The 23,592-nt window shown below is 41.3% G+C and overlaps 1 protein-coding gene across 1 annotated transcript in view; it reads right to left on the minus strand.

The window, feature by feature from the left end:
• Positions 1-23,009, minus strand: part of LOC128364356 (WD repeat-containing protein 5-like) — a 26,210-nt gene extending 3,201 nt beyond the window's left edge. The window contains exons 1-12 of the mRNA XM_053324893.1: positions 22,693-23,009; positions 21,690-21,798; positions 5,464-5,537; positions 5,234-5,323; positions 4,864-4,953; positions 4,246-4,329; positions 4,107-4,162; positions 3,859-3,905; positions 2,887-2,962; positions 2,680-2,713; positions 622-696; positions 1-32 (exon numbers count right to left, since the gene is read on the minus strand). The exon at positions 1-32 is cut by the window's left edge and continues 56 nt beyond it. Of these exons, the coding sequence (XP_053180868.1) occupies positions 1-32; positions 622-696; positions 2,680-2,713; positions 2,887-2,962; positions 3,859-3,905; positions 4,107-4,162; positions 4,246-4,329; positions 4,864-4,953; positions 5,234-5,323; positions 5,464-5,537; positions 21,690-21,798; positions 22,693-22,767 (842 nt within the window). The 5' untranslated portion in view covers positions 22,768-23,009. The remainder of the gene's footprint in view (positions 33-621; positions 697-2,679; positions 2,714-2,886; positions 2,963-3,858; positions 3,906-4,106; positions 4,163-4,245; positions 4,330-4,863; positions 4,954-5,233; positions 5,324-5,463; positions 5,538-21,689; positions 21,799-22,692) is intronic.
• Between the last annotated feature and the right edge of the window lie 583 nt (positions 23,010-23,592).

Genomic DNA, 23,592 nt, shown 5'->3' on the forward strand with positions numbered 1-23,592 from the left:
ACCATGCTGTCCTCCGAGCCCGACACGATCCACTGAGACACACACACACACACACACACACACACACACACACACACACACACACAGAGAGAGACACACACACACACACACAGAAACACAGAGAGACAGACACACAGGGGTCAAAGGTCAAACACCACCACACCAGATAGAAACACACTTTAATCTGATCACACTGAGGCTCTGTTCCAAACCGCATCCTTTCCTACTACTCTACTAACCTTCCTTCCTTCCTCCTTCCTTCCTTTCCTTTCCTACTACTCTACTAACTCTGACGTCATGTGAAGTATGTAGTGTGTTTAACTGCATAGTGATTTAGAGTATGTGAGAAGATGTTTTGACTGTTCCTTCTTTCTTTTCTTCCTTCCTTCCTTCCTCCCTCCTTTCCTTCCTCCTTCCTCCTCCCTTCCTTCCTTCCTTCCTCCCTCCCTCCCTCCCTTCCTTCCTCCCTCCTTCCTTCCTACCTCCCTCCTTTCCGTCCTCCTTCTTCCTCCCTTCCTTCTTTCCTGAGTTCCAGAGTTAGTAAAGGGGTAGGAAAGGAAAGAAGGAAGGGAGGAAGGAAAGGATGAGGTTTGGAACAGAGCCTAAAAATTAAATACTGACCTTCCCTCCTGTGACGGAGAAGTTAGCGAAGATGCAGTACTTCTCATTCTTATGTCCGGTGTACGTCTTCAGACACTGAGACAAGGAGAGGAGATGTTAAACCAGCAGAGACACTCAGACAGTATTAGATTATTACTCATATTACTGTGTTTATGTAGCGTGACACCAACACTGTTGTAAAACATGACTTTTATGAGGGTCACAGTCACAGACTGTAGAAACTTAGCATTTTATAATTGTGGTAGCAGCGGTGCAGCAGATGTAATGAAGTCCACGCAGCACGCTGGATGTAAACTAATATTAAACCTATAGTCTATTCATTATAATGTCCATGGACATACATTCAGTTATTTTGCCTTAATAATGATAAAATAATACACAATAAATGGTCGGACTGGGAACCCATATATGCATAATGTCTCCTCGTTGCATTTAGTGTTGCTTGAAATGACCAGGGAAGGAGGAAAGGAAGGAAGGAAGGAAGGAAGGAAGGAAGGAAGATGGAAGGAAGGAAAGAAGGAAGGAAAGAAGGAAGATGGAAGGAAGAAAAGAAGGAAGTTGGAAGGGAGGAAGGAAGGAAAGAAGGAAGATGGAAGGAAGGAAAGAAGGAAGGTGGAAGGAAGAAAGGAAGGGAGGAAGGAAGGAAAGAAGGAAGATGGAAAGAAGGAAAGAAGGGAGGAAGGAAGGAAAGTAGGAAGATGGAAGGAAGGAAAGAAGGAAGGTGGAAGGAAGAAAGGAAGGGAGGAAGGAAGGAAAGACGGAAGATGGAAGGAAGAAAGGAAAGGAGGAAGGAAGGAAAGAAGGAAGATGGAAGGAAGGAAAGAAGGAAGATAGAAGGAAGGAAAGAAGGAAGATGGAAGGAAGAAAGGAAGGGAGGAAGGCAAGAAGGAAGGAAAAAAGGAAGATGGAAGGAAGAAAGGAAGGGAGGAAGGAAGGAAAGAAGGAAGATGGAAGGAAGAAAGGAAGGGAGGAAGGAAGGAAAGTAGGAAGATGGAAAGAAGGAAAGAAGGAAGGTGGAAGGAAGAAAGGAAGGGAGGAAGGAAGGAAAGAAGGAAGATGGAAGGAAGAAAGCAAGGGAGGAAGGAAGGAAAGGAAGATGGAAGGAAGAAAGGAAGGGAGGGACGAAGGAAAGAAGGAAGATGGAAGGAAGAAAGGAAGGGAGGAAGGAAGGAAAGAAGGAAGGTGGAAGGAAGAAAAGAAGGAAGGTGGAAGGAAGAAAGGAAGAAGGAAGGAAGGAAAGAAGGAAGAAAGGAAGTGAGGAAGGAAGGAAGGAAGGAAAGAAGGAAGATGGAAGGAAGAAAGGAAGGGAGGAAGGAAGGAAAGAAGGAAGGGAGGAAGGAAGAAAGGAAGGGAGGAAGGAAGGAAAGAAAGAAGGAAAATGGAAGGAAGAAAGGAAGGGAGGAAGGAAGGAAGGAAGGAAGGAAGGAAGGAAGGAAGGAAGGAAGGAAGAAAGGAAGGGAGGAAGAAAGGAAAGAAGGACGATGGATGGAAGGAAAGAAGGAAGGTGGAAGGAAGAAAGGAAGGGAGGAAGGAAGGAAAGAAAGAAGGAAAATGGAAGGAAGAAAGGAAGGGAGGAAGGAAGGAAGGAAAGAAGGAAGGTGGAAGGAAGAAAAGAAGGAAGGTGGAAGGAAGAAAGGAAGGAAGGAAGAAAGGAAGGAAGGAAGGAAGGAAGATGGAAGGAAGAAAGGAAGGGAGGGAGGAAGGAAAGAAGGAAGATGGAAGGAAGAAAGGAAGGGAGGAAGGAAGGAAAGAAGGAAGATGGAAGGAAGAAAGGAAGGGAGGAGGGAAGATGGAAGGAATCGGCAATGGACACCCCATCGGCCATCGGACCAACCCTAATCTAGATGTATATGTATATATTTCTATGTCCATGCATGTTTGCTATAACGGTCTGTAGGAAGGCTGTGGGACGAGTACGGCAGGAAACGTCCTGCTTTATTAAATCATACCTGCATGGGAGCTCCTACGGTCGGCGGTCAGTTTGTACTTTGATGCTTTGGCAGAATAGTTCTTGTAACTTTCAGTAAAGCTTTAAATGAAGCCAGAGAGGAGACGTACCTTTCCTTTGCTGTAGTCCCAGAGCTTCAGTGTGCTGTAGAGCAGAGCGCAGCGTTAGACTCTCATTCATCACTAACACTCACTGCTGCCTCCTACCTACTGATACAGCTTCACATCAGACCAGAGTGTTCAGAATGATCAACGTGATGTTTAATGCTAGTAAGCTCAGCGTGAAGCTAACTGTTACTGATCAGCTGTCATACTGACTTGTCCAGAGTAGCAGCCAGGATGTATTTGCCGTTTGGAGAAAACTTGACGAAAGAGACGGGAGGGTTGTCGTCATCTGAGGAGAAACACAGATTACTGTCACATCTATATATCCCAGATCTACATCTACTCATCCCAGACCTACATCTACTCATCCCAGATCTACATCTATACATCCCACACCTACATCTATTCATCCCAGATCTACATCTACTCATCCCAGACCTACATCTACTCATCCCAGACCTACATCTACTCATCCCAGATCTACATCTACTCATCCCAGATCTACATCTATTCATCCCAGATCTACATCTACTCATCCCAGATCTACATCTATACAGGGTCTGCAGTCTACAGACAGATGTTACTGACCTATCAGTCTGCAGACAGATGTTACTGACCTATCAGTCTGCAGACAGATGTTACTGACCTATCAGTCTACAGACAGATGTTACTGACCCATCAGTCTACAGACAGATGTTACTGACCTATCAGTCTGTAGACAGATGTTACTGAACTATCAGTCTGCAGACAGATGTTACTGACCTATCAGTCTACAGACAGATGTTACTGACCTATCAGTCTACAGACAGATGTTACTGACCTATCAGTCTGCAGACAGATGTTACTGACCTATCAGTCTGCAGACAGATGTTACTGACCTATCAGTCTACAGATGTTACTGACCTATCAGTCTACAGATGTTACTGACCTATCAGTCTACAGATGTTACTGACCTATCAGTCTACAGACAGATGTTACTGACCTATCAGTCTGTAGACAGATGTTACTGACCTATCAGTCTACAGACAGATGTTACTGACCTATCAGTCTGCAGACAGATGTTACTGACCTATCAGTCTACAGACAGATGTTACTGACCTATCAGTCTACAGACAGATGTTACTGACCTATCAGTCTACAGACAGATGTTACTGACCTATCAGTCTACAGACAGATGTTACTGACCTATCAGAGTCTTCAAACACTGTCCTGACGCTGTGTCCCAGATACGACTGCAGAGGAAAACACAAAGAGGTTTTTAACACGGAGCAGTAAAGTTCACTTTTCTAACTCTGGATCACAGTTAAGGACGCTCAGTGACAAATAAGGTTTGGCAAAATGAGCAACTCAAAAGTTAAACTAGTTTTAAAAGCAGCATCACGTTTGTTAAACCCAAACTAGTTGATGGTGTTTTATTGAGAATGTAAACGTACCAGAGGCCGTCGTAGCTGCTGGAGACGATGAGCGATCCGTCTCTGTTGAAGTGAACCTGGAAAAACACCAGGACAGGGTCAAAGGTCATCAGAGAGAACTCACTGTCTCATTGGTCAGAGGTCAGAGGTCAGGACTTACTGCAGAGACCGGGTCAGAGTGTGCCGGAAGAGTCTTCAGACATTTCCCCGTCTTCACATCCCAGATACGAACACTCTCATCAAACTACAGAGAGAGAGAGAGGGATGGTGAAGGTCTAGGATGGTGAAGGAAGGTGTAGGATGGTGAAGGTGTAGGATGGTGAAAGTGTAGGATGGTGAAGGAATGTGTAGGATGGTGAAGGTGTAGGATGGTAAAGGTGTAGGATGGTGAAGGAAGGTGTAGGATGGTGAAGGAAGGTGTAGGATGGTGAAGGTGTAGGATGGTAAAGGTGTAGGATGGTGAAGGAAGGTCTAGGATGGTGAAGGATGGTGAAGGTGTAGGATGGTGAAGGAAGGTGTAGGATGGTAAAGGTGTAGGATGGTGAAGGTGTAGGATGGTAAAGGTGTAGGATGGTGAAGGAAGGTGTAGGATGGTGAAGGTGTAGGATGGTGAAGGTGTAGGATGGTGAAGGAAGGTGTAGGATGGTGAAGGAAGGTGTAGGATGGTGAAGGAAGGTGTAAGGTGTAGGATGATGAAGGAAGGTCTAGGATGGTGAAGGAAGGTGTAGGATGGTGAAGGAAGGTCTAGGATGGTGAAGGAAGGTGTATAGCAGCGTACCGATCCTGACACCACCAGGTTGGACTGAGGGTTGAAGTTACAGCAGAAGACGTAGTTACTGTGACCCTTCAGAGTCTTCAGACACTTGCCCTGAAGACACACACACACACACACACACACACACACACACACACACACACACACACACACACACACACACACACACACACACACACACACACACACACACACACACACACGGAAAAATAGAAATAAACTTATTACTGATACAATAATGATGAGTTACGTTATCATTTATATCTGTATGTAAAGCTTTTCCTCTCTGTCATAATATATGTATGTGTGTTTCTAATGTGTGTATATTTCATGTGTGTGTGTGTGTGTGTGTGTGTGTGTGTGTGTTTCTTACAGAGTTATTGTCCCAGATCTTCAGTGTTTTGTCGTCAGAAGCAGAAACCAGCAGGTTGGAGTCTGAAGACCAGGAGACGTCTGATATCCCCTACACACACACACACACACACACACACACACACACACACACACACACACACACACACACACACAGAGAGAGAGAGAGGAATAAACCAGTATCAGTACCAGGATCAGAACTGGAACCAGTCTCAGGTTCAGGAGACTCACCAGTTTGTGTCCAACGATGGATTTCTCAAACTTGCCGTCGTACGCTCCCCAAATCTTTATCAGCTTATCAGCAGCTGCACAGAGACGTTACCATGGTTACTACAACATCACATCACTACTCAGATGTCTGTATGAGTGTGTGTGGCTGTGGTTCTGTGTGTGTGTGTATTAATGTGTGTGTGTGTATTAATGTCTGTGTGTGTGTGTGGCTCTGTGTGTGTGTGTATTAATGTCTGTGTGTGTGTGTGTGTGTGTGTGTGTGTGTATTAATGTCTGTGTGTGTGTGTGTGTGTGGCTCTGTGTGTGTGTGTGTATTATTGTCTGTGTGTGTGTGTGTGTGTGTGTGTGTGTATTAATGTCTGTGTGTGTGTGTGTGTGTGTGTGTATTAATGTGTGTGTATTAATGTGTGTGTGTGTGTGTGGCTCTGTGTGTGTGTATTAATGTCTGTGTGTGTGTGTATTAATATGTGTGTATTAATGTGTGTGTGTGTGTATTAATGTGTGTGTGTGTGTGTGTATTAATGTGTGTGTGTGTGTGTGTATTAATGTGTGTGTGTATTAATGTGTGTGTGTGTGTGTGTGTGTGTGTGTGTGTGTGTGTGTGTATTAATGTGTGTGTGTGTGTGTGTATTAATGTGTGTGTGTGTGTGTGTGTGTATTAATGTGTGTGTGTGTGTATTAATGTGTGTGTGTGTGTGTGTATTAATGTGTGTGTATTAATGTGTGTGTGTATTAATGTGTGTGTGTGTGTGTGTGTGTGTGTGTGTGTGTGTGTGTATTAATGTGTGTGTGTATTAATGTGTGTGTGTATTAATGTGTGTGTGTGTGTGTGTGTGTGTATGTATTAATGTGTGTGTGTGGCTCTGTGTGTGTGTGTGTATTAATGTGTGTGTGTGTGTGTATTAATGTGTGTGTGTGTATTAGCAGGGCCTGAAATTCATTTTTTTTTAGGGGGAATTCCCCCCTTAAATGGGGGATTTTACTTTGTTGGGGGGCTATAGGTCGCAGCTTGTCCTATTCTTACTCTCTGAACTATATTATATAATAATGAGTTATTTAGTAAATACTTTAGTTGACTTTAGTTTTATTCTCTGATCTACAGTCACCATTAGGAACATGTGTAATATAATCAGTGCCACGGCTGCTCAGCTCCGAGGGAATTTTTTGAAAACCCCCAAAAATTTCACCTTTTTCCACATTTTTTCAGAGTCACCTAGCTCTCTCATACGTGCATGTAGAAACGTGATTCAAACTTTAAAACGGAGGAAAACTTGTCCTCTCTGGAAAAACACCAAACTGTTTTACCATAACATGTAAACTTTTCAAACTATGAGCAGTCAAACGAGGAGTGGAAATCACTTTTTCTTCAAAGTTAGAGTGGAAGCAGCAGTTAGCTAGAGTGTGAGAAGCAGTAAAAAATAACCTTCATTTTTATTTTTAACTCGAGCTCACGGCCAAACTGTAAAAAGGAGACAAATAATTTTTTGTCAAAATGTAGACATAGGTGTTGGGATTCATAAAATGTGACTTTGACAGGCGGGGTCCGCACAAAATTTAAACGGGGAGCCGAGACCGGCAGCAATCCCTGTCTCGCTCTCTATTAAACCTAATGTAATCATCTTTTTTCCCCCAAAGAATCTCACTCTGTCTTCACACTGAGCTTACTCGCTCATTTTAATGAATATGTGAATAAAATAAACACTGTCAGAATCTGCCGGCTTCTGTGTCTCTCACGGTGTTTTCAGTTTTTGGACAGGAGTTACGGTTTTCTCACAGTTTGTAATTGTTCGGGACCTTGTCAGAAGCCAAATTCTTCAGAATTTTCAGAATGTTTTCCAAGCACATTCTCACATCGCCGTAGCAACCATAGAGCCTTAGCTGCCCTTAGCAACCGTAGGGCCTTAGCTGCCCTTAGCAACCTGTCACTGGGCAGAAACTGAGCTACTTGTTTGTGATTGGCTAATTCTACCTGTCTGTCTGTTTTGCCAGTTAACTGAGCTAATTCATTTGAATGGATTAATTCATGTTTACTGAGGACACAATAAATAGTTTTATTGTTTTGTATTGTAGTTATATGATTTGTGATGTATAAAAAGATTCAACATTTATCAATAGAAGATAAACAAAATGTACATAATATAATTTCATACAACCAAGAAATTTAAAATAAAAAGTATAATAAAATCTACTCTATAAATGATTTGAAGATTTACATAATAATTTCATAACAGTGATGTTCCTGTCTGTGGAAAAAATGAAGTAGACTTTACTTAATTAGTTTAAATAAATATTATTTATGCTTAAATATGATAATAACATTTAGGCTACTTAATATTTTCAGGGATGTTAAGTTGAGAATAAAGTACATTCATAAAGAAAAAATAAATCATGTACTCATCCCGGCGGTAGCCCCGTGGCACTCAAAATGTCCCTGGAATTTTCTAGTTCAATCCAATAAAACAGCTCTGATATAAATTCTGCTTTTTTGGAGTTTATACATTTTCAGTTTTTGTTGACATTGTCAAAAAAGTGATAAAAACATGTCTACTGTACTGTATACATTTTTTGACAAGAATGTGTATTAGGGTGAATTATATTGAAAGGTGTTCTTAATATTGTGTCCACTCCATTAACATACATGAGGAGGGCAAAATATTAAGAACACCATTCAGTGTAATGCACCCAAGTCCGCCACCACCACTTAGTACAACCTCAGTAATAATCAAAGTAGAATTATGTAGAAAGTAGAAATTTGGTCGCGTACGTCCTCCGTCTGTCCAACGCCAATCACACAAAGGTGTTGCTCACTGCGCCCTGACTGGCCAGGGGCTTGAATCCATTCAGAGGATTTAATGAATCAATACTGAATTGGAAAAATATAAATTGCAAAGCATTGACGAATCTATATTTTTACCCACCACTAGTTTTTATAGACTCCATCACCATGAAATGTTTTTATATTGATTCTTTTAAATGTTAATAGTAATATAAATGATGCTAGTATTTTCCTCACAGGTAATCTGGGCCTGTAGACGTCTAGATGACAGATTCCAGTCCCGGACCTACGCTGTATAGATAAAGATTGATGGATGGATGGATGGATTGATGTAGAGAAAATAAACTTTGATGGTAAAGTTGAATACAGTGAATGTCATAATAAATACATACATACTGAACTGTTAACTAATTCCTGGGTGTTGTGTGTGGCTGGGTGACAGAGTGACCATTGTGCATATTTTACACCATGTAAAGAGACACTTGGCTGTTGTGAGTCTAGAACGTTCGTCTTCAAAACCTGAAAAATCCTGTTGATCAGCCGACTTCAGATCACTGTAATATCTGCTAGAGACAAGCTATGAAATAAATAAAGACATATTTGAAAAGAGCTTTAATTCAGCTTTCACAAAATGTATATATATATATATATATATATATATATATGTGTATGAAGATTTATCAAACAACATGTAGACAAACATGGTATGCTTGTATGTTTTTTTAATCATTTTAATACATGTCTATCGTTTATTTTCACTATATTTTATGCTACTACAGTGTTACGTTACTGTAAGTGCAAATCAACAGCCTGCAAACTGTCATATTTTTATCAGATTAGTATACAGGTGCCTAGCAACGGTTGCTATGAAACATTCTGGATTCCATTCCTTAGATGTATGATGTCATGAGGACGGTGATGTCACACTTTGACTTCACTTTGATCCTTTAATCTAGTCTAAGATCAAAGCCTTGATATTAACAGAGTATTGAAATAGGACTGCCCGTCCACATGAAGTCAACCTATTTTCACAAACCAGTACGTGAAGACAAAGCCGAGCACAGTTCTCAAAACTCACAGCAACTCAATCCTACTACCAAGTAATCAAACCATACTATACAAATAGCAATGGACACCACACAAATCATGATGCACGTCGATGTGGAGAAAGTTTGCAGGGTGATAACATCCTTTTTTGAAAAATTAACCGTTAAACAGAGGGACCTGATTGAGACAGGAAACCCGGACACTGCATCAAAAATATTGATAGCAGAATTACTCGCTGAACTATTGTCAGCAATGTCAACAACGATTCAAGCATTATTGCAAATTAAAGAAATAGACATCAAACAGGAAAACGTCCTGGACAAAACAATAACACAAATTTTCCAGCAGGCTCTGGGGGTTCCTGACGGAGCCCACAGCGCCAGTTCAGAAAAGCTTGCACAGCTAATGTTAAAAGAAGTGATGGAGGGCATGAGCAATGATAATGATATAAATGAACCATCACGTGAAACTCCACCTCGCAGACTGAATCACATGATTCACTATGCGAGTGAATTGTTCAGAGATTGTTTGAAAAAAGGCAAAAACATATTCGCCATACAAAGTAAGTCCAGAGTCGTCAAAGATGAGTGGGAGGAGCTTATCGATGATTTAGATACATATCTGTTGGGACCAAAACTAAAATCTAACAGCTTGGAAAAAGTTGTCCAAGCTGTTCTTAAAAGTCAAACATCGGATGTATTGGAGCCTCTTTTAGACGAGGTGAAAGACGAGGAGTTTGACCTCATTCAGTCCTCTATGAAGACCGAGGTCGTCGGTTCATATGTGGCTGGACTTATAGAAGAAGAAGTCCACAATGTAAAGAGGTCAGAGAAAAAGCGCAGTATGAACCTCAACAGAACAAAAGAAAAGATCAGGGAGTTCCTGACAAAGACCATCGCCAGGTCTTCAATTCACAGGATCGTGGCCCAGTTGAGGGCCAAATACCAAAACCCTAAATTATCCCAGGTAGATACTCAGGTGCTCATTTTCGATATTGACACTTTCCTTGAAAACTCAATTATGAGCGGCAGTGAGCTGTCAAGGACACTGTCCGCAACAAAAGAGGAGAAGTTATCATTCTCCAAACAACTAAGCGACCTGATCTACAGTCATGTTAGTGACACGTCCGACAAGAAGCCGTCGCCAAAGCAAACATCAGAGAAAGAAAATAGCATTTACACTGACATATGCAGCCGGGTGAGAGGCTTCCTAAGTATAATGAGATGGTGGAACAAGCTTCAGATCAACGATGATACGGACGAGGTTGTGACTGCTATAGTAAGCAATGAAATCACAAAAGAACATTTATGTGGAGTCACTCTGGAGGACTTCCAAATAAGGAGTGGAGAGGAAACACAAAGGGAGGAACTCTTCACCTTCTCTTCACTTGAGAGGGTGAAGAGTGGGGAGAAGGAAAAGGAGCGGGAAAGTGAGGAGCGGGAACGGGAGGAGCGGGAAAGGGAAGAGAGGGAAAGGGAGGGGCGGGAAAGGGAGGAGAGGGAAAGAGAAGAGAGGGAAAGAGAGGAGAGGGAAAGAGAGGAGAGGGAAAGAGAAGAGAAGGAAAGAGAGGAGAAGGAAAGAGAGGAGAGGGAAAGGGAGGGGCGGGAAAGTCAGGAGAAGGTGTTGAGTGGGGATCGGGAAAGGGAGGGGCGGTATTTAAGTGGGCCTCGGGTTAGTGGGGGGAGCTCAAAGATGAGTGAGAGGCAAGACTTCGATAAACTGAAGTATAAGATGTCACTGAGGATAATCATAGAGAAGCTAATGAGTCGCGTTATCAGAGACTCGAAGACACCGAACCTCGACTGGAACCAGGAAATGGTAGACGGAGTCTTCCAGTGTATATGGGCGGAATTTGAACATGACGATTTTGTGATAACCACGGAACATCTGCAAACCGTGGATAAATTAATTTATCGGAAACTGAGAAGAATATGGGGTAAAGCTTCAAACATGCTAGTATTGTTCAGGATGGAAGATCGGACCATCCAGAAATGCGTCGCCGCGTCGATCACGCATCACCTTTTACCGAGGAGGAGGAACGTGTTCAGACGCGTCCTCGCCAACGTTGGACAAGTTCTGTGCTTCAGGAAGTAGTTTTAGTTTAGAGTTGATTTTATTTAGTTTAGTAATGTTAAGTTTCCTTTGATTTTATTTATAATGTTAAGTTTCCTTTGATTTTATTAGTAATGTTAAGTTTCCTTTGATTTTATTTATAATGTTAAGTTTCCTTTGATTTTATTAGTAATGTTAAGTTTCCTTTGATTTTATTTATAATGTTAAGTTTCCTTTGATTTATTCAGTAATGTTAAGTTTCCTTTGATTTTATTAGTAATGTTAAGTTTCCTTTGATTTTATTAGTAATGTTAAGTTTCCTTTGATTGTTTAGTTTTTAGTTTAGTAATGTGTGTTTATGTGTGATGTGTTGTGATGTATGTGTGTGTGTGTGTGTGTGTGAAATAAATAAATACATAAATAAAAATATAAATATAAGCTGTAATTGTGTCATGAAGTTATTGCAAACCAGAGTTTTAAGGACACCACCCTAAAGTATGCAAAGAAGAACTTGAACCTTTCCATCAGAGGAAGGACTTGGATTGAAGTATTGTTTTGGTTGTCAGCAAAAATATATTAATCTTTAACTGTCGTTGGAGTTTATTATATTTTACTTTGACAACATATCACAAAACAGAACAGTTTTACACATTTCATCAATTAAAAAAAAAAAATGTAATTATAATTTGTAACTCAGTGTTGTACTGTAATAGACTGTATAGAAGGTGCCACCCATAGACTATATAGAAAGGTGCCACCCATATAAGAAAGGTGCCACCCACAGACTGTATTAAAAAGGTGCCACCCATAGACTGTATAAGAAAGGTGCAACCCATAGACTGTATAGAAGATGCCACCCATAGACTGTATTAGAAAGGTGCCACCCATAGACTGTATAGAAGGTGCCACCCATAGACTGTATTAGAAAGGTGCCACCCATAGACTGTATTAGAAAGGTGCCACCCATAGACTGTATAAGAAAGGTGCCACCCATAGACTGTATAGAAGGTGCCACCCATAGACTGTATAGAAAGATGCCACCCATATACAGTATAGGAAGGTGTCACCCATAGACTGTATAGAAAGGTGTCACCCATATACAGTATAGAAGGTGCCACCCATAGACTGTATAGAAAGATGCCACCCATAGACTGTATAGAAGGTGCCACCCATAGACTGTATAGAAGGTGCCACCCATAGACTGTATAGAAGGTGCCACCCATAGACTGTATAGAAGGTGCCACCCATAGACTGTATAGAAAGGAGCCACCCATAGACTGTATAGAAGGTGCCACCCATAGACTGTATAGGAGGTGCCACCCATAGACTGTATAGAAGGTGCCACCCATAGACTGTATTAGAAAGGTGCCACCCATAGACTGTATAGAAGGTGCCACCCATAGACTGTATAGAAGATGCCACCCATAGACTGTATAGGAAGGTGCCACCCATAGACTGTATAGAAGGTGCCACCCATAGACTGTATAGAAGGTGCCACCCATAGACTGTATAGAAAGGTGCCACCATAGACTGTATTAGAAAGGTGCCACCCATAGACTGTATAGGAGGTGCCACCCATAGACTGTATAGGAAGGTGCCACCCATAGACTGTATAAGAAAGGTGCCACCCATAGACTGTATAGAAGGTGCCACCCATAGACTGTATAGAAGGTGCCACCCATAGACTGTATAGAAGGTGCCACCCATAGACTGTATAGAAAGGTGTAGAAAGGACAAGAAGGTGTATTAGGGTGAATTATATTGAAAGGTCTTCTTAATATTGTGTCCACTCCATTAACATACATGAGGAGGGCAAAATATTAAGAACACCATTCAGTGTAATGCACCCAAGTACACCACCACTTAGTACAACCTCAGTAATAATCAAAGTAGAATTATGTAGAAAGTAGAAATTTGGTCGCGTACGTCCTCCGTCCGTTCAACGCCAATCACACAAAGGTGTTGCTCACTGCGCCCCGACTGGCCAGGGGTTTGAATCCATTCAGAGGATGAATAATGAATCGATACTGAATTGGAAAAATATAAATTGCAAAGCATTGACGAATCTATATTTTTACCCACCACTAGTTTTTATAGACTCCATCACCATGAAATGTTTTTATATTGATTCTTTTAAATGTTAATAGTAATATAAATGATGCTAGTATTTTCCTCACAGGTAATCTGGGCCTGTAGACGTCCGGATGACAGATTCCAGTCCCGGACCTACGCTGTACAAATTAAGATTGATTGATTGATGGATTGATTGATTGATTGATGTAGAGAAAATAAACTTTGATGGTAAAGTTGAATACATTGACTGTCATAATAAATACATACATACTGAACTGTTAACTAATTCCTGGGTGTTGTGTGCGGCTGGGTGACAGAGTGACCATTGTGCATATTTTACACCATGTAAAGAGACACTTGGCTGTTGTGAGTCTAGAACGTTCGTCTTTAAAACCTGAAAAATCCTGTTGATCAGCCGACTTCAGATCACTGTAATATCTGCTAGAGACAAGCTATGAAATAAATAAAGACGTATTTGAAAAGAGATTTAATTCAGCTTTCACAAAATGTATATGTATATATATGTGTGTATGAAGATTTATTAAAACAACATGTAGACAAACATGGTATGCTTGTATGTTTTTTTATTCATTTTAATACATGTCTATCGTTTATGTTCACTATATTTTATGCTACTACAGAGTTATGTTACTTTAAGTGCAAATCAACAGCCTGCAAACTGTCATATTTTTATCAGATTAGTATACAGGTGCCTAGCAACGGTTGCTATGAAACATTCTGGATTCCATTCCTTAGATGTATGATGTCATGAGGACGGTGATGTCACACTTTGACTTCACTTTGATCCTTTAATCTAGTCTAAGATCGCGTGTGTCCTCCGTCCGTCCAACGCCAATCACACAAAGGTGTTGCTCACTGCGCCCCGACTGGCCAGGGGCTTGAATCCATTCAGAGGATTTAATGAATCAATACTGAATTGGAAAAATATAAATTGCAAAGCATTGACGTATCAATATTTTTACCCACCACTAGTTTTTATAGACTCCATCACCATGAAATGTTTTTATATTGATTCTTTTAAATGTTAATAGTAATATAAATGATGCTAGTATTTTCCTCACAGGTAATCTGGGCCTGTAGACGTCCGGATTACAGATTCCAGTCCCGGACCTACGCTGTACAAATAAAGATTGATGGATGGATGGATGGATGGATGGATTGATGGATTGATGGATTGATGGATTGATTGATTGATTGATTGATTGATTGATTGATTGATGGATGGATGTAGAGAAAATAAACTTTGATGGTAAAGTTGAATACATTGACTGTCATAATAAATACATACATACTGAACTGTTAACTAATTCCTGGGTGTTGTGTGCGGCTGGGTGACAGAGTGACCATTGTGCATATTTTACACCATGTAAAGAGACACTTGGCTGTTGTGAGTCTAGAACGTTTGTCTTTAAAACCTGTAAAATCCTGTTGATCAGCCGACTTCAGATGACTGTAATATCTGCTAGAGACAAGCTATGAAATAAATAAAGACATATTTGAAAAGAGCTTTAACTCAGCTTTCACAAAATGTATATATATATATATATATATATATATATATATATATATATATATATATATATATGTGTGTGTATGAAGATTTATTAAATCAACATGTAGACAAACATGGTATGCTTGTATGTTTTTTTATTCATTTTAATACATGTCTATCGTTTACGTTCACTATATTTTATGCTACTACAGAGTTACGTTACTGTAAGTGCAAATCAACAGCCTGCAAACTGTCATATTTTTATCAGATTAGTATATAGGTGCCTAGCAACGGTTGCTATGAAACATTCTGGATTCCATTCCTTTGATGTATGATGTCATAAGGACGGTGATGTCACACTTTGACTTCACTTTGATCCTTTAATCTAGTCTAAGATCAAAGCTTTGATATTAACAGAGTATTGAAATAGGACTGCCCGTCCACATGAAGTCAACCTATTTTCACAAACCAGTAAGTGAAGACAAAGCCGAGCACAGTTCTCAAAACTCACAGCAAATCAATCCTACTACCAAGTAATCAAACCATACTATACAAATAGCCATGGACACCACACAAATCATGATGCATGTCGATGTGGAGAAAGTTTGCAGGGTGATAACATCCTTTTTTGAAAAATTAACCGTTAAACAGAGGGACCTGATTGAAACAGGAAACCCGGACACTGCATCAAAAATATTGATAGCAGAATTACTCGCTGAACTATTGTCAGCAATATCAACAACCATTCAAGCATTGATGCAAATTAAAGAAATAGACATCAACCAGGAAAACGTCCTGGACAAAACAATAACACAAATTTTCCAGCAGGCTCTGGGGGTTCCTGACGGAGCCCACAGCGCCAGTTCAGAAAAGCTAGCACAGCTAATGTTAAAAGAAGTGATGGAGAGCATGAGCAATGATAATGATATAAATGAACCATCACGTGAAACTCCACCTCGCAGACTGAATCACATGATTCACTATGCGAGTGAATTGTTCAGAGATTGTTTGAAAAAAGGCAAAAACATATTCGCCATACAAAGTAAGTCCAGAGTCGTCAAAGATGAGTGGGAGGAGCTTATCGATGATTTAGATACATATCTGTTGGGACCAAAACTAAAATCTAACAGCTTGGAAAAAGTTGTCCAAGCTGTTCTTAAAAGTCAAACATCGGATGTATTGGAGCCTCTTTTAGACGAGGTGAAAGACGAGGAGTTTGACCTCATTCAGTCCTCTATGAAGACCGAGGTCGTCGGTTCGTATGTGGCGGGACTTATAGAAGAAGAAGTCCACAATGTAAAGAGGTCAGAGAAAAAGCGCAGTATGAACCTCAACAGAGTAAAAGAAAAGATCAGGGAGTTCCTGACAAAGACCATCGCCAGGTCTTCAATTCACAGGATCGTGGCCCAGTTGAGGGCCAAATACCAAAACCCTAAATTATCCCAGGTAGATACTCAGGTGCTCATTTTCGATATTGACACTTTCCTTGAAAACTCAATTATGAGCGGCAGTGAGCTGTCAAGGACTCTGTCCGCAACAAAAGAGGAGAAGTTATCATTCTCCAAACAACTAAGCGACCTGATCTACAGTCATGTTAGTGAGACGTCCGACGAGAAGCCGTCGCCAAAGCAAACATCAGAGAAAGAAAAAAGCATTTACACTGACATATGCAGCCGGGTGAGAGGCTTCCTAAGTGTAATGAGATGGTGGAACAAGCTTCAGATCAACGATGATACGGACGAGGTTGTGACTGCTATAATAAGCAATGAAATCACAAAAGAACATTTATGTGGAGTCACTCTGGAGGACTTCCAAATAAGGAGTGGAGAGGAAACACAAAGGGAGGAACTCTTCACCTTCTCTTCACTAGAGAGGGTGAAGAGTGGGGAGAAGGAAAAGGAGCGGGAAAGTGAGGAGCGGGAACGGGAGGAGCGGGAAAGGGAGCGGTGGGAAAGAGAGGAGAGGGAAAAAGAAGAGAGGGAAAGAGAAGAGAGGGAAAGAGAAGAGAGGGAAAGAGAAGAGAGGGAAAGAGAAGAGAGGGAAAGAGAGGAGAGGGAAAGGGAGGGGCGGGAAAGAGAGGAGAGGGAAAGGAAGGAGAGGGAAAGAGAGGAGAGGGAAAGAGAAGAGAGGGAAAGGGAGGAGAGGGAAAGAGAGGAGAGGGAAAGGGAGGGGCGGGAAAGTGAGGAGAAGGTGTTGAGTGGGGATCGGGAAAGGGAGGGGCGGTATTTAAGTGGGCCTCGGGTTAGTGGGGGGAGCTCAAAGATGAGTGAGAGGCAAGACTTCGACAAACTGAAGTATAAGATGTCACTAAGGATAATCATAGAGAAGCTAATGAGTCGCGTTATCAGAGACTCGAAGACACCGAACCTCGACTGGAACCAGGAAATGGTAGACGGAGTCTTCCAGTGTATTTGGGCGGAATTTGAACATGACGATTTTGTGATAACCACGGAACATCTCCAAACCGTGGATAAGTTAATTTATCGGAAACTGAGAAGAATATGGGGTAAAGCTTCAAACATGCTAGTATTGTTCAGGATGGAGGATCGGACCATCCAGAAATGCGTCGCCGCGTCCATCACGCATCACCTTTTACCGAGGAGGAGGAACTTGTTCAGACGCGTCCTCGCCAACGTTGCACAAGTTCTGTGCTTCAGAAAGTAGTTTTAGTTTAGAGTTGATTTTATTTAGTTTAGTAATGTTAAGTTTCCTTTGATTTTATTTAGAATGTTAAGTTTCCTTTGATTTTATTAGTAATGTTAAGTTTCCTTTGATTTTATTAGTAATGTTAAGTTTCCTTTGATTTTATTAGTAATGTTAAGTTTCCTTTGATTTTATTCATAATGTTAAGTTTCCTTTGATTTTATTAGTAATGTTAAGTTTCCTTTGATTTTATTAGTAATGTTAAGTTTCCTTTGATTTTATTAGTAATGTTAAGTTTCCTTTGATTTTATTAGTAATGTTAAGTTTCCTTTGATTGTTTAGTTTTTAGTTTAGTAATGTGTGTTTAAGTGTGTTGTGATGTGATGTGTGTGATGTGTGTGTGTGTGTGTGTGTGTGTGTGTGTGTATGTGTTTGATGTGTGAGTGAAATAAATAAATAAATAAAAATATAAATATAAGCTGTAATTGTGCCATGAAGTTATTGCAAACCAGAGTTTTAAGGGCACCACCCTAAAGTATGCAAAGAAGAACTTGAACCTTTCCATCAGAGGAAGGACTTGGGTTGAAGTATTGTTTTGGTTGTCAGCAAAAATATATTAATCTTTAACTGTCGTTGGAGTTTATTATATTTTACTTTGACAACATATCACAAAACAGAACAGTTTTACATGTTTCATAAATTTAAAAAAAAATGTAATTATAATTTGTAACTCAGTGTTGTACTGTAATAGACTGTATAGAAAGTGCCACCCATAGACTGTATAAGAAAGGTGCCACCCATAGACTGTATAGAAGGTGCCACCCATAGACTGTATAGAAGGTGCCACCCATAGACTGTATAGAAGGTGCCACCCATAGACTGTATAGAAGGTGCCACCCATAGACTGTATAGAAAGTGCCACCCATAGACTGTATAGAAAGGTGCCACCCATAGACTGTATAGAAGGTGCCACCCATAGACTGTATAGAAGGTGCCACCCATAGACTGTATAGAAGGTGCCACCCATAGACTGTATAGAAGGTGCCACCCATAGACTGTATAGGAAGGTGCCACCCATAGACTGTATAAGAAAGGTGCAACCCATAGACTGTATTAGAAAGGTGCCACCCATAGACTGTATAGAAGGTGCCACCCATAGACTGTATAGAAGGTGCCACTCATAGACTGTATAGAAGGTGCCACCCATAGACTGTATTAGAAAGGTGCCACCCATAGATAGTATTAGGAAGGTGCAAACCATAGACTGTATAGAAAGATGCCACCCATAGACTATATAGAAGGGTGCCACCCATAGACTGTATAGAAAGGTGTCACCCATAGACTGTATTAGAAAGGTGCCACCCATAGACTATATAGAAGGGTGCCACCCATAGACTGTATAGAAAGGTGTCACCCATAGACTGTATTAGAAAGGTGCCACCCATAGACTGTATAGGAAAGGTGCCACCCATAGACTGTATAGAAGGTGCCACCCATAGACTGTATAGGAAGGTGCCACTCATAGACTGTATAGAAGGTGCCACCCATAGACTGTATAGAAGGTGCCACCCATAGACTGTATAGAAGGTGCCACCCATAGACTGTATAGAAGGTTCCACCCATAGACTATATAGAGGGTGCCACCCATAGACTGTATAGCAAGGTGCCACCCATAGACTGTGTAGAAAGGTGCCACCCATAGACTGTATAGAAGATGCCACCCATAGACTGTATAGAAAGTGCCACCCATAGACTGTATAGAAGGTGCCACCCATAGACTGTATAGAAGGTGCCACCCATAGACTGTATAGAAGGTGCCACCCATAGACTGTATAGAAGGTGCCACCCATAGACCGTATAGAAGGTGCCACCCATAGACTGTATTAGAAAGGTGCCACCCATAGACTGTATAGAAGGTGCCACCCATAGACTGTATAGAAGGTGCCACCCATAGACTGTATAGAAGGTGCCACCCATAGACTGTATAGAAGGTGCCACTCATAGACTGTATAGAAGGTGCCACTCATAGACTGTATAGAAGGTGCCACCCATAGACTGTATAGAAGGTGCCACCCATAGACTGTATAGAAGGTGCCACCCATAGACTGTATAGAAGCTGCCACCCATAGACTGTATAGAAGGTGCCACCCATAGACTGTATAGAAGGTGCCACCCATAGACTGTATAGAAGGTGCCACCCATAGACTGTATAGAAGGTGCCACCCATAGACTGTATAGAAGGTGCCACTCATAGACTGTATAGAAGGTGCCACTCATAGACTGTATAGAAGGTGCCACCCATAGACTGTATTAGAAAGGTGCCACCCATAGACTGTATAGAAGGTGCCACTCATAGACTGTATAGAAGGTGCCACCCATAGACTGTATAGAAGGTGCCACTCATAGACTGTATAGAAGGTGCCACCCATAGACTGTATAGAAAGGTGCCACCCATACACTGTATTAGAAAGGTGCCACCCATAGACTATATAGAAGGGTGCCACCCATAGACTGTATAGAAAGGTGTCACCCATAGACTGTATTAGAAAGGTGCCACCCATAGACTGTATAGGAAAGGTGCCACCCATAGACTGTATAGAAGGTGCCACCCATAGACTGTATAGGAAGGTGCCACTCATAGACTGTATAGAAGGTGCCACCCATAGACTGTATAGAAGGTGCCACCCATAGACTGTATAGAAGGTGCCACCCATAGACTGTGTAGAAAGGTGCCACCCATAGACTGTATAGAAAGTGCCACCCATAGACTGTATAGAAGGTGCCACCCATAGACTGTATAGAAGATGCCACCCATAGACTGTATAGAAAGTGCCACCCATAGACTGTATAGAAGGTGCCACCCATAGATAGTATTAGAAAGGTGCCACCCATAGACTGTATAGAAGGTGCCACCCATAGACTGTATAGAAGGTGCCACCCATAGACTGTATAGAAAGGTGTCACCCATAGACTGTATAGAAGGTGCCACCCATAGACTGTATAGGAAAGGTGCCACCCATAGACTGTATAGAAGGTGCCACCCATAGACTGTATAGGAAGGTGCCACTCATAGACTGTATAGAAGGTGCCACCCATAGACTGTATAGAAGGTGCCACCCATAGACAGTATAGAAGGTGTCACCCATAGACTGTATAGAAAGGTGCCACCCATATACAGTATAGAAGGTGCCACCCATAGATAGTATTAGAAAGGTGCCACCCATAGAGTGTGTCTCAGTGTGTATCTTAGTGTGTGTGTGTGTGTGTATTAGTGTGTGTCAGTGTGTATCTTAGTGTGTGTGTATATTAGTGTGTGTGTGTATTAGTGTGTCTCAGTGTGTATCTTAGTGTGTGTATATTAGTGTGTGTGTGTGTGTGTGTGTGTGTGTCTCAGTCTGTATATCAGTGTGTATTAGTGTGTGTCTCAGTGTGTGTGTATTAGTGTGTGTGTGTCTCAGTGTGTGTGTGTGTGTGTGTGTATCTTAGTGTGTGTGTGTGTGTATTAGTGTGTGTGTCTCAGTGTGTATCTTAGTGTGTGTGTATCTTAGTGTGTATGTATTAGTGTGTGTCTCAGTGTGTGTATATTAGTGTGTGTGTGTGTGTGTCTCAGTCTGTATATTAGTGTGTGTGTGTATTAGTGTGTATCTTAGTGTGTATATTAGTGTGTGTGTGTGTGTGTCTCAGTCTGTATATTAGTGTGTGTGTGTATTAGTGTGTATCTTAGTGTGTGTATTAGTGTGTGTGTGTATTAGTGTGTATCTCAGTGTGTATCTTAGTGTTTGTGTGTGTGTCTCAGTGTGTATGTGTCTCAGTGTGTATGTGTGTATCTTAGTGTGTGTGTCTCAGTGTGTATCTTAGTGTGTGTGTGTATTAGTGTGTGTGTGTATTAGTGTGTATCTTAGTGTGTGTGTGTATCTTAGTGTGTGTGTGTCAGTGTGTATCTTAGTGTGTGTGTGTGTGTGTGTGTGTGTGTGTATCTTAGTGTGTGTGTATTAGTGTGTGTGTATCTTAGTGTGTGTGTATGTGTGTATTAGTGTGTGTGTGTCTCAGTGTGTATATTAGTGTGTGTGTGTGTGTGTGTGTGTGTGTGTGTATTAGTGTGTGTCTCAGTGTGTATCTTACAGGAGCTGGCCAGCCATTCTCCGTTGGGGCTGAACTTGACGGAGGAAACGGCCTTCGTGTGTCCGGCTAACGTGAACTTCACTGTGTAGTTTGGTTTGGCCGGGTTAGACTGGACACACACACACACACACACACACACACACACACACAGACACACACACACAGACACAGACACAGACACAGACACACACACACACACAGACACACACACACACACACACACACACACACACACAGTGTAGGTAAAAGCAGAGGTTAACGTGTGATCAGCTGATCATCTTGAACATCACACACACTGACCCATGTGTGTGTGTTTCTGATGTGTGTGTCTCATGTGTGTGTGTTTCTAGCTCTTATGTGTGTGTATGTGTTTAGTGTGTGTATTATAAATTGTGAGTTTGTTTCTACTGTGTGTGTTGTATAAGTTGTGTGTGTTATGAATTGTGTGTGTGTGTGTGTGTTTGCTTATCTCCAGTGTGTGTGTATCTCGTGTGTTCCTGATGTGTGTATCTAGCTCTTATGTGTGTGTATGTGTCTAGTGTGTGTATTATAAATTGTGTGTGTGTTATAAGTTGTGTGTGTGTGTGTGTGTGTGTTTGGAGTTTCCAGTCTGTGTGTATCTAGTGTGTGTGTTTGTTTGTAGTGTGTGTGTTATAAATTGTGTGTGCGTGTTATAAATTGTGTGTGTGTGTTTGTTTATCTCCAGTGTGTGTGTGTTTGTTTATCTCCAGTGTGTGTGTTTCTAATGTGTGTGTGTGTTTGTTTGTTTATAGTGTGTGTTTGTTTGTAGTGTGTGTTTCTAATGTGTGTGTGTGTGTGTGTGTGTGTGTGTGTGTTTGTTTGTTTGTTTGTTTGTAGTGTGTGTTTCTAATGTGTGTGTATCTAGTGTGTGTTTGTTTGTTTATAATGTGTGTGTGTGTTTGTTTATAGTGTGTGTTTCCAATGTGTGTGTATCTAGTGTGTGTGTGTGTGTGTGTGTGTGTGTGATGACAGTGTGTCTCACCTTGCTGCTGGATCCAGAGGAGGAAGAAGACTGTTTGATGTTTTCTGTCTCTGGTTTCTTCTCCTCTGTCGCCATGTTGAGTTAGCTTTAGCCTCCGTTAGCTTCAGTTAGCTTCGGTTAGCCTAGCCTCCGTTAGCTCCGGGTTTGTTTTGGTTCTCTGCTGCTAGCCTCCGATGCTAACAGCGAGCTAACCCTGTCGCCTCTGCGGGCAGTCAGCGCAGCTTCCCCGGCCAGATTAAAGGGCAGAACCGGCACCGTGTTACCGACCTGCACCGGGCCTGGAGGTGACGGACCGGACCGTTACCGAGACGGACCGAACCTGCAAACTGTTAGCCGTTAGCTGGGAAACTCTTAGCTCCTACTGCGCATGTGCAACAGAAAGTTTTAGATTCATAGGGAGAGAGAGACGAAGGTCAGACAGAATCACGCGCATGCTTTTTTAAAATTATTTTATTATAGTTTTACTGCGTTTAACAAGTGATAAAGTAGTTTAGTGTTTATGTAGTTGTAGTCTTAGTTTTCTTGTTTCAGGAATCAGGAGGAAAGTCTTGATTAGTAGAAGCTGTAAAGGATGAAATAATGCTGACACTGAGTTTGGTAATAACCGTTATCTCAACAAGTCACACTGAACACTATACGGTTACCATGGAGACAGTGAAAAGAAAACTACAGTTACCATGGAGACAGTGAAAAGAAAACTACAGTTACCATGGAGACAGTGAAAAGAAAACTATACAGTTACCATGGAGACAATGAACACTATACAGGTACCATGGAGACAATGAAAAGAAAACTACAGTCACCATGGAGACAGTGAAAAGAAAACTACAGTTACCATGGAGACAGTGAAAAGAAAACTATACAGTTACCATGGAGACAATGAACACTATACAGGTACCA

This window comes from Scomber japonicus, chromosome 9, assembly GCF_027409825.1.
Source record: "Scomber japonicus isolate fScoJap1 chromosome 9, fScoJap1.pri, whole genome shotgun sequence".
NCBI classification, from domain to species: domain Eukaryota; kingdom Metazoa; phylum Chordata; class Actinopteri; order Scombriformes; family Scombridae; genus Scomber; species Scomber japonicus.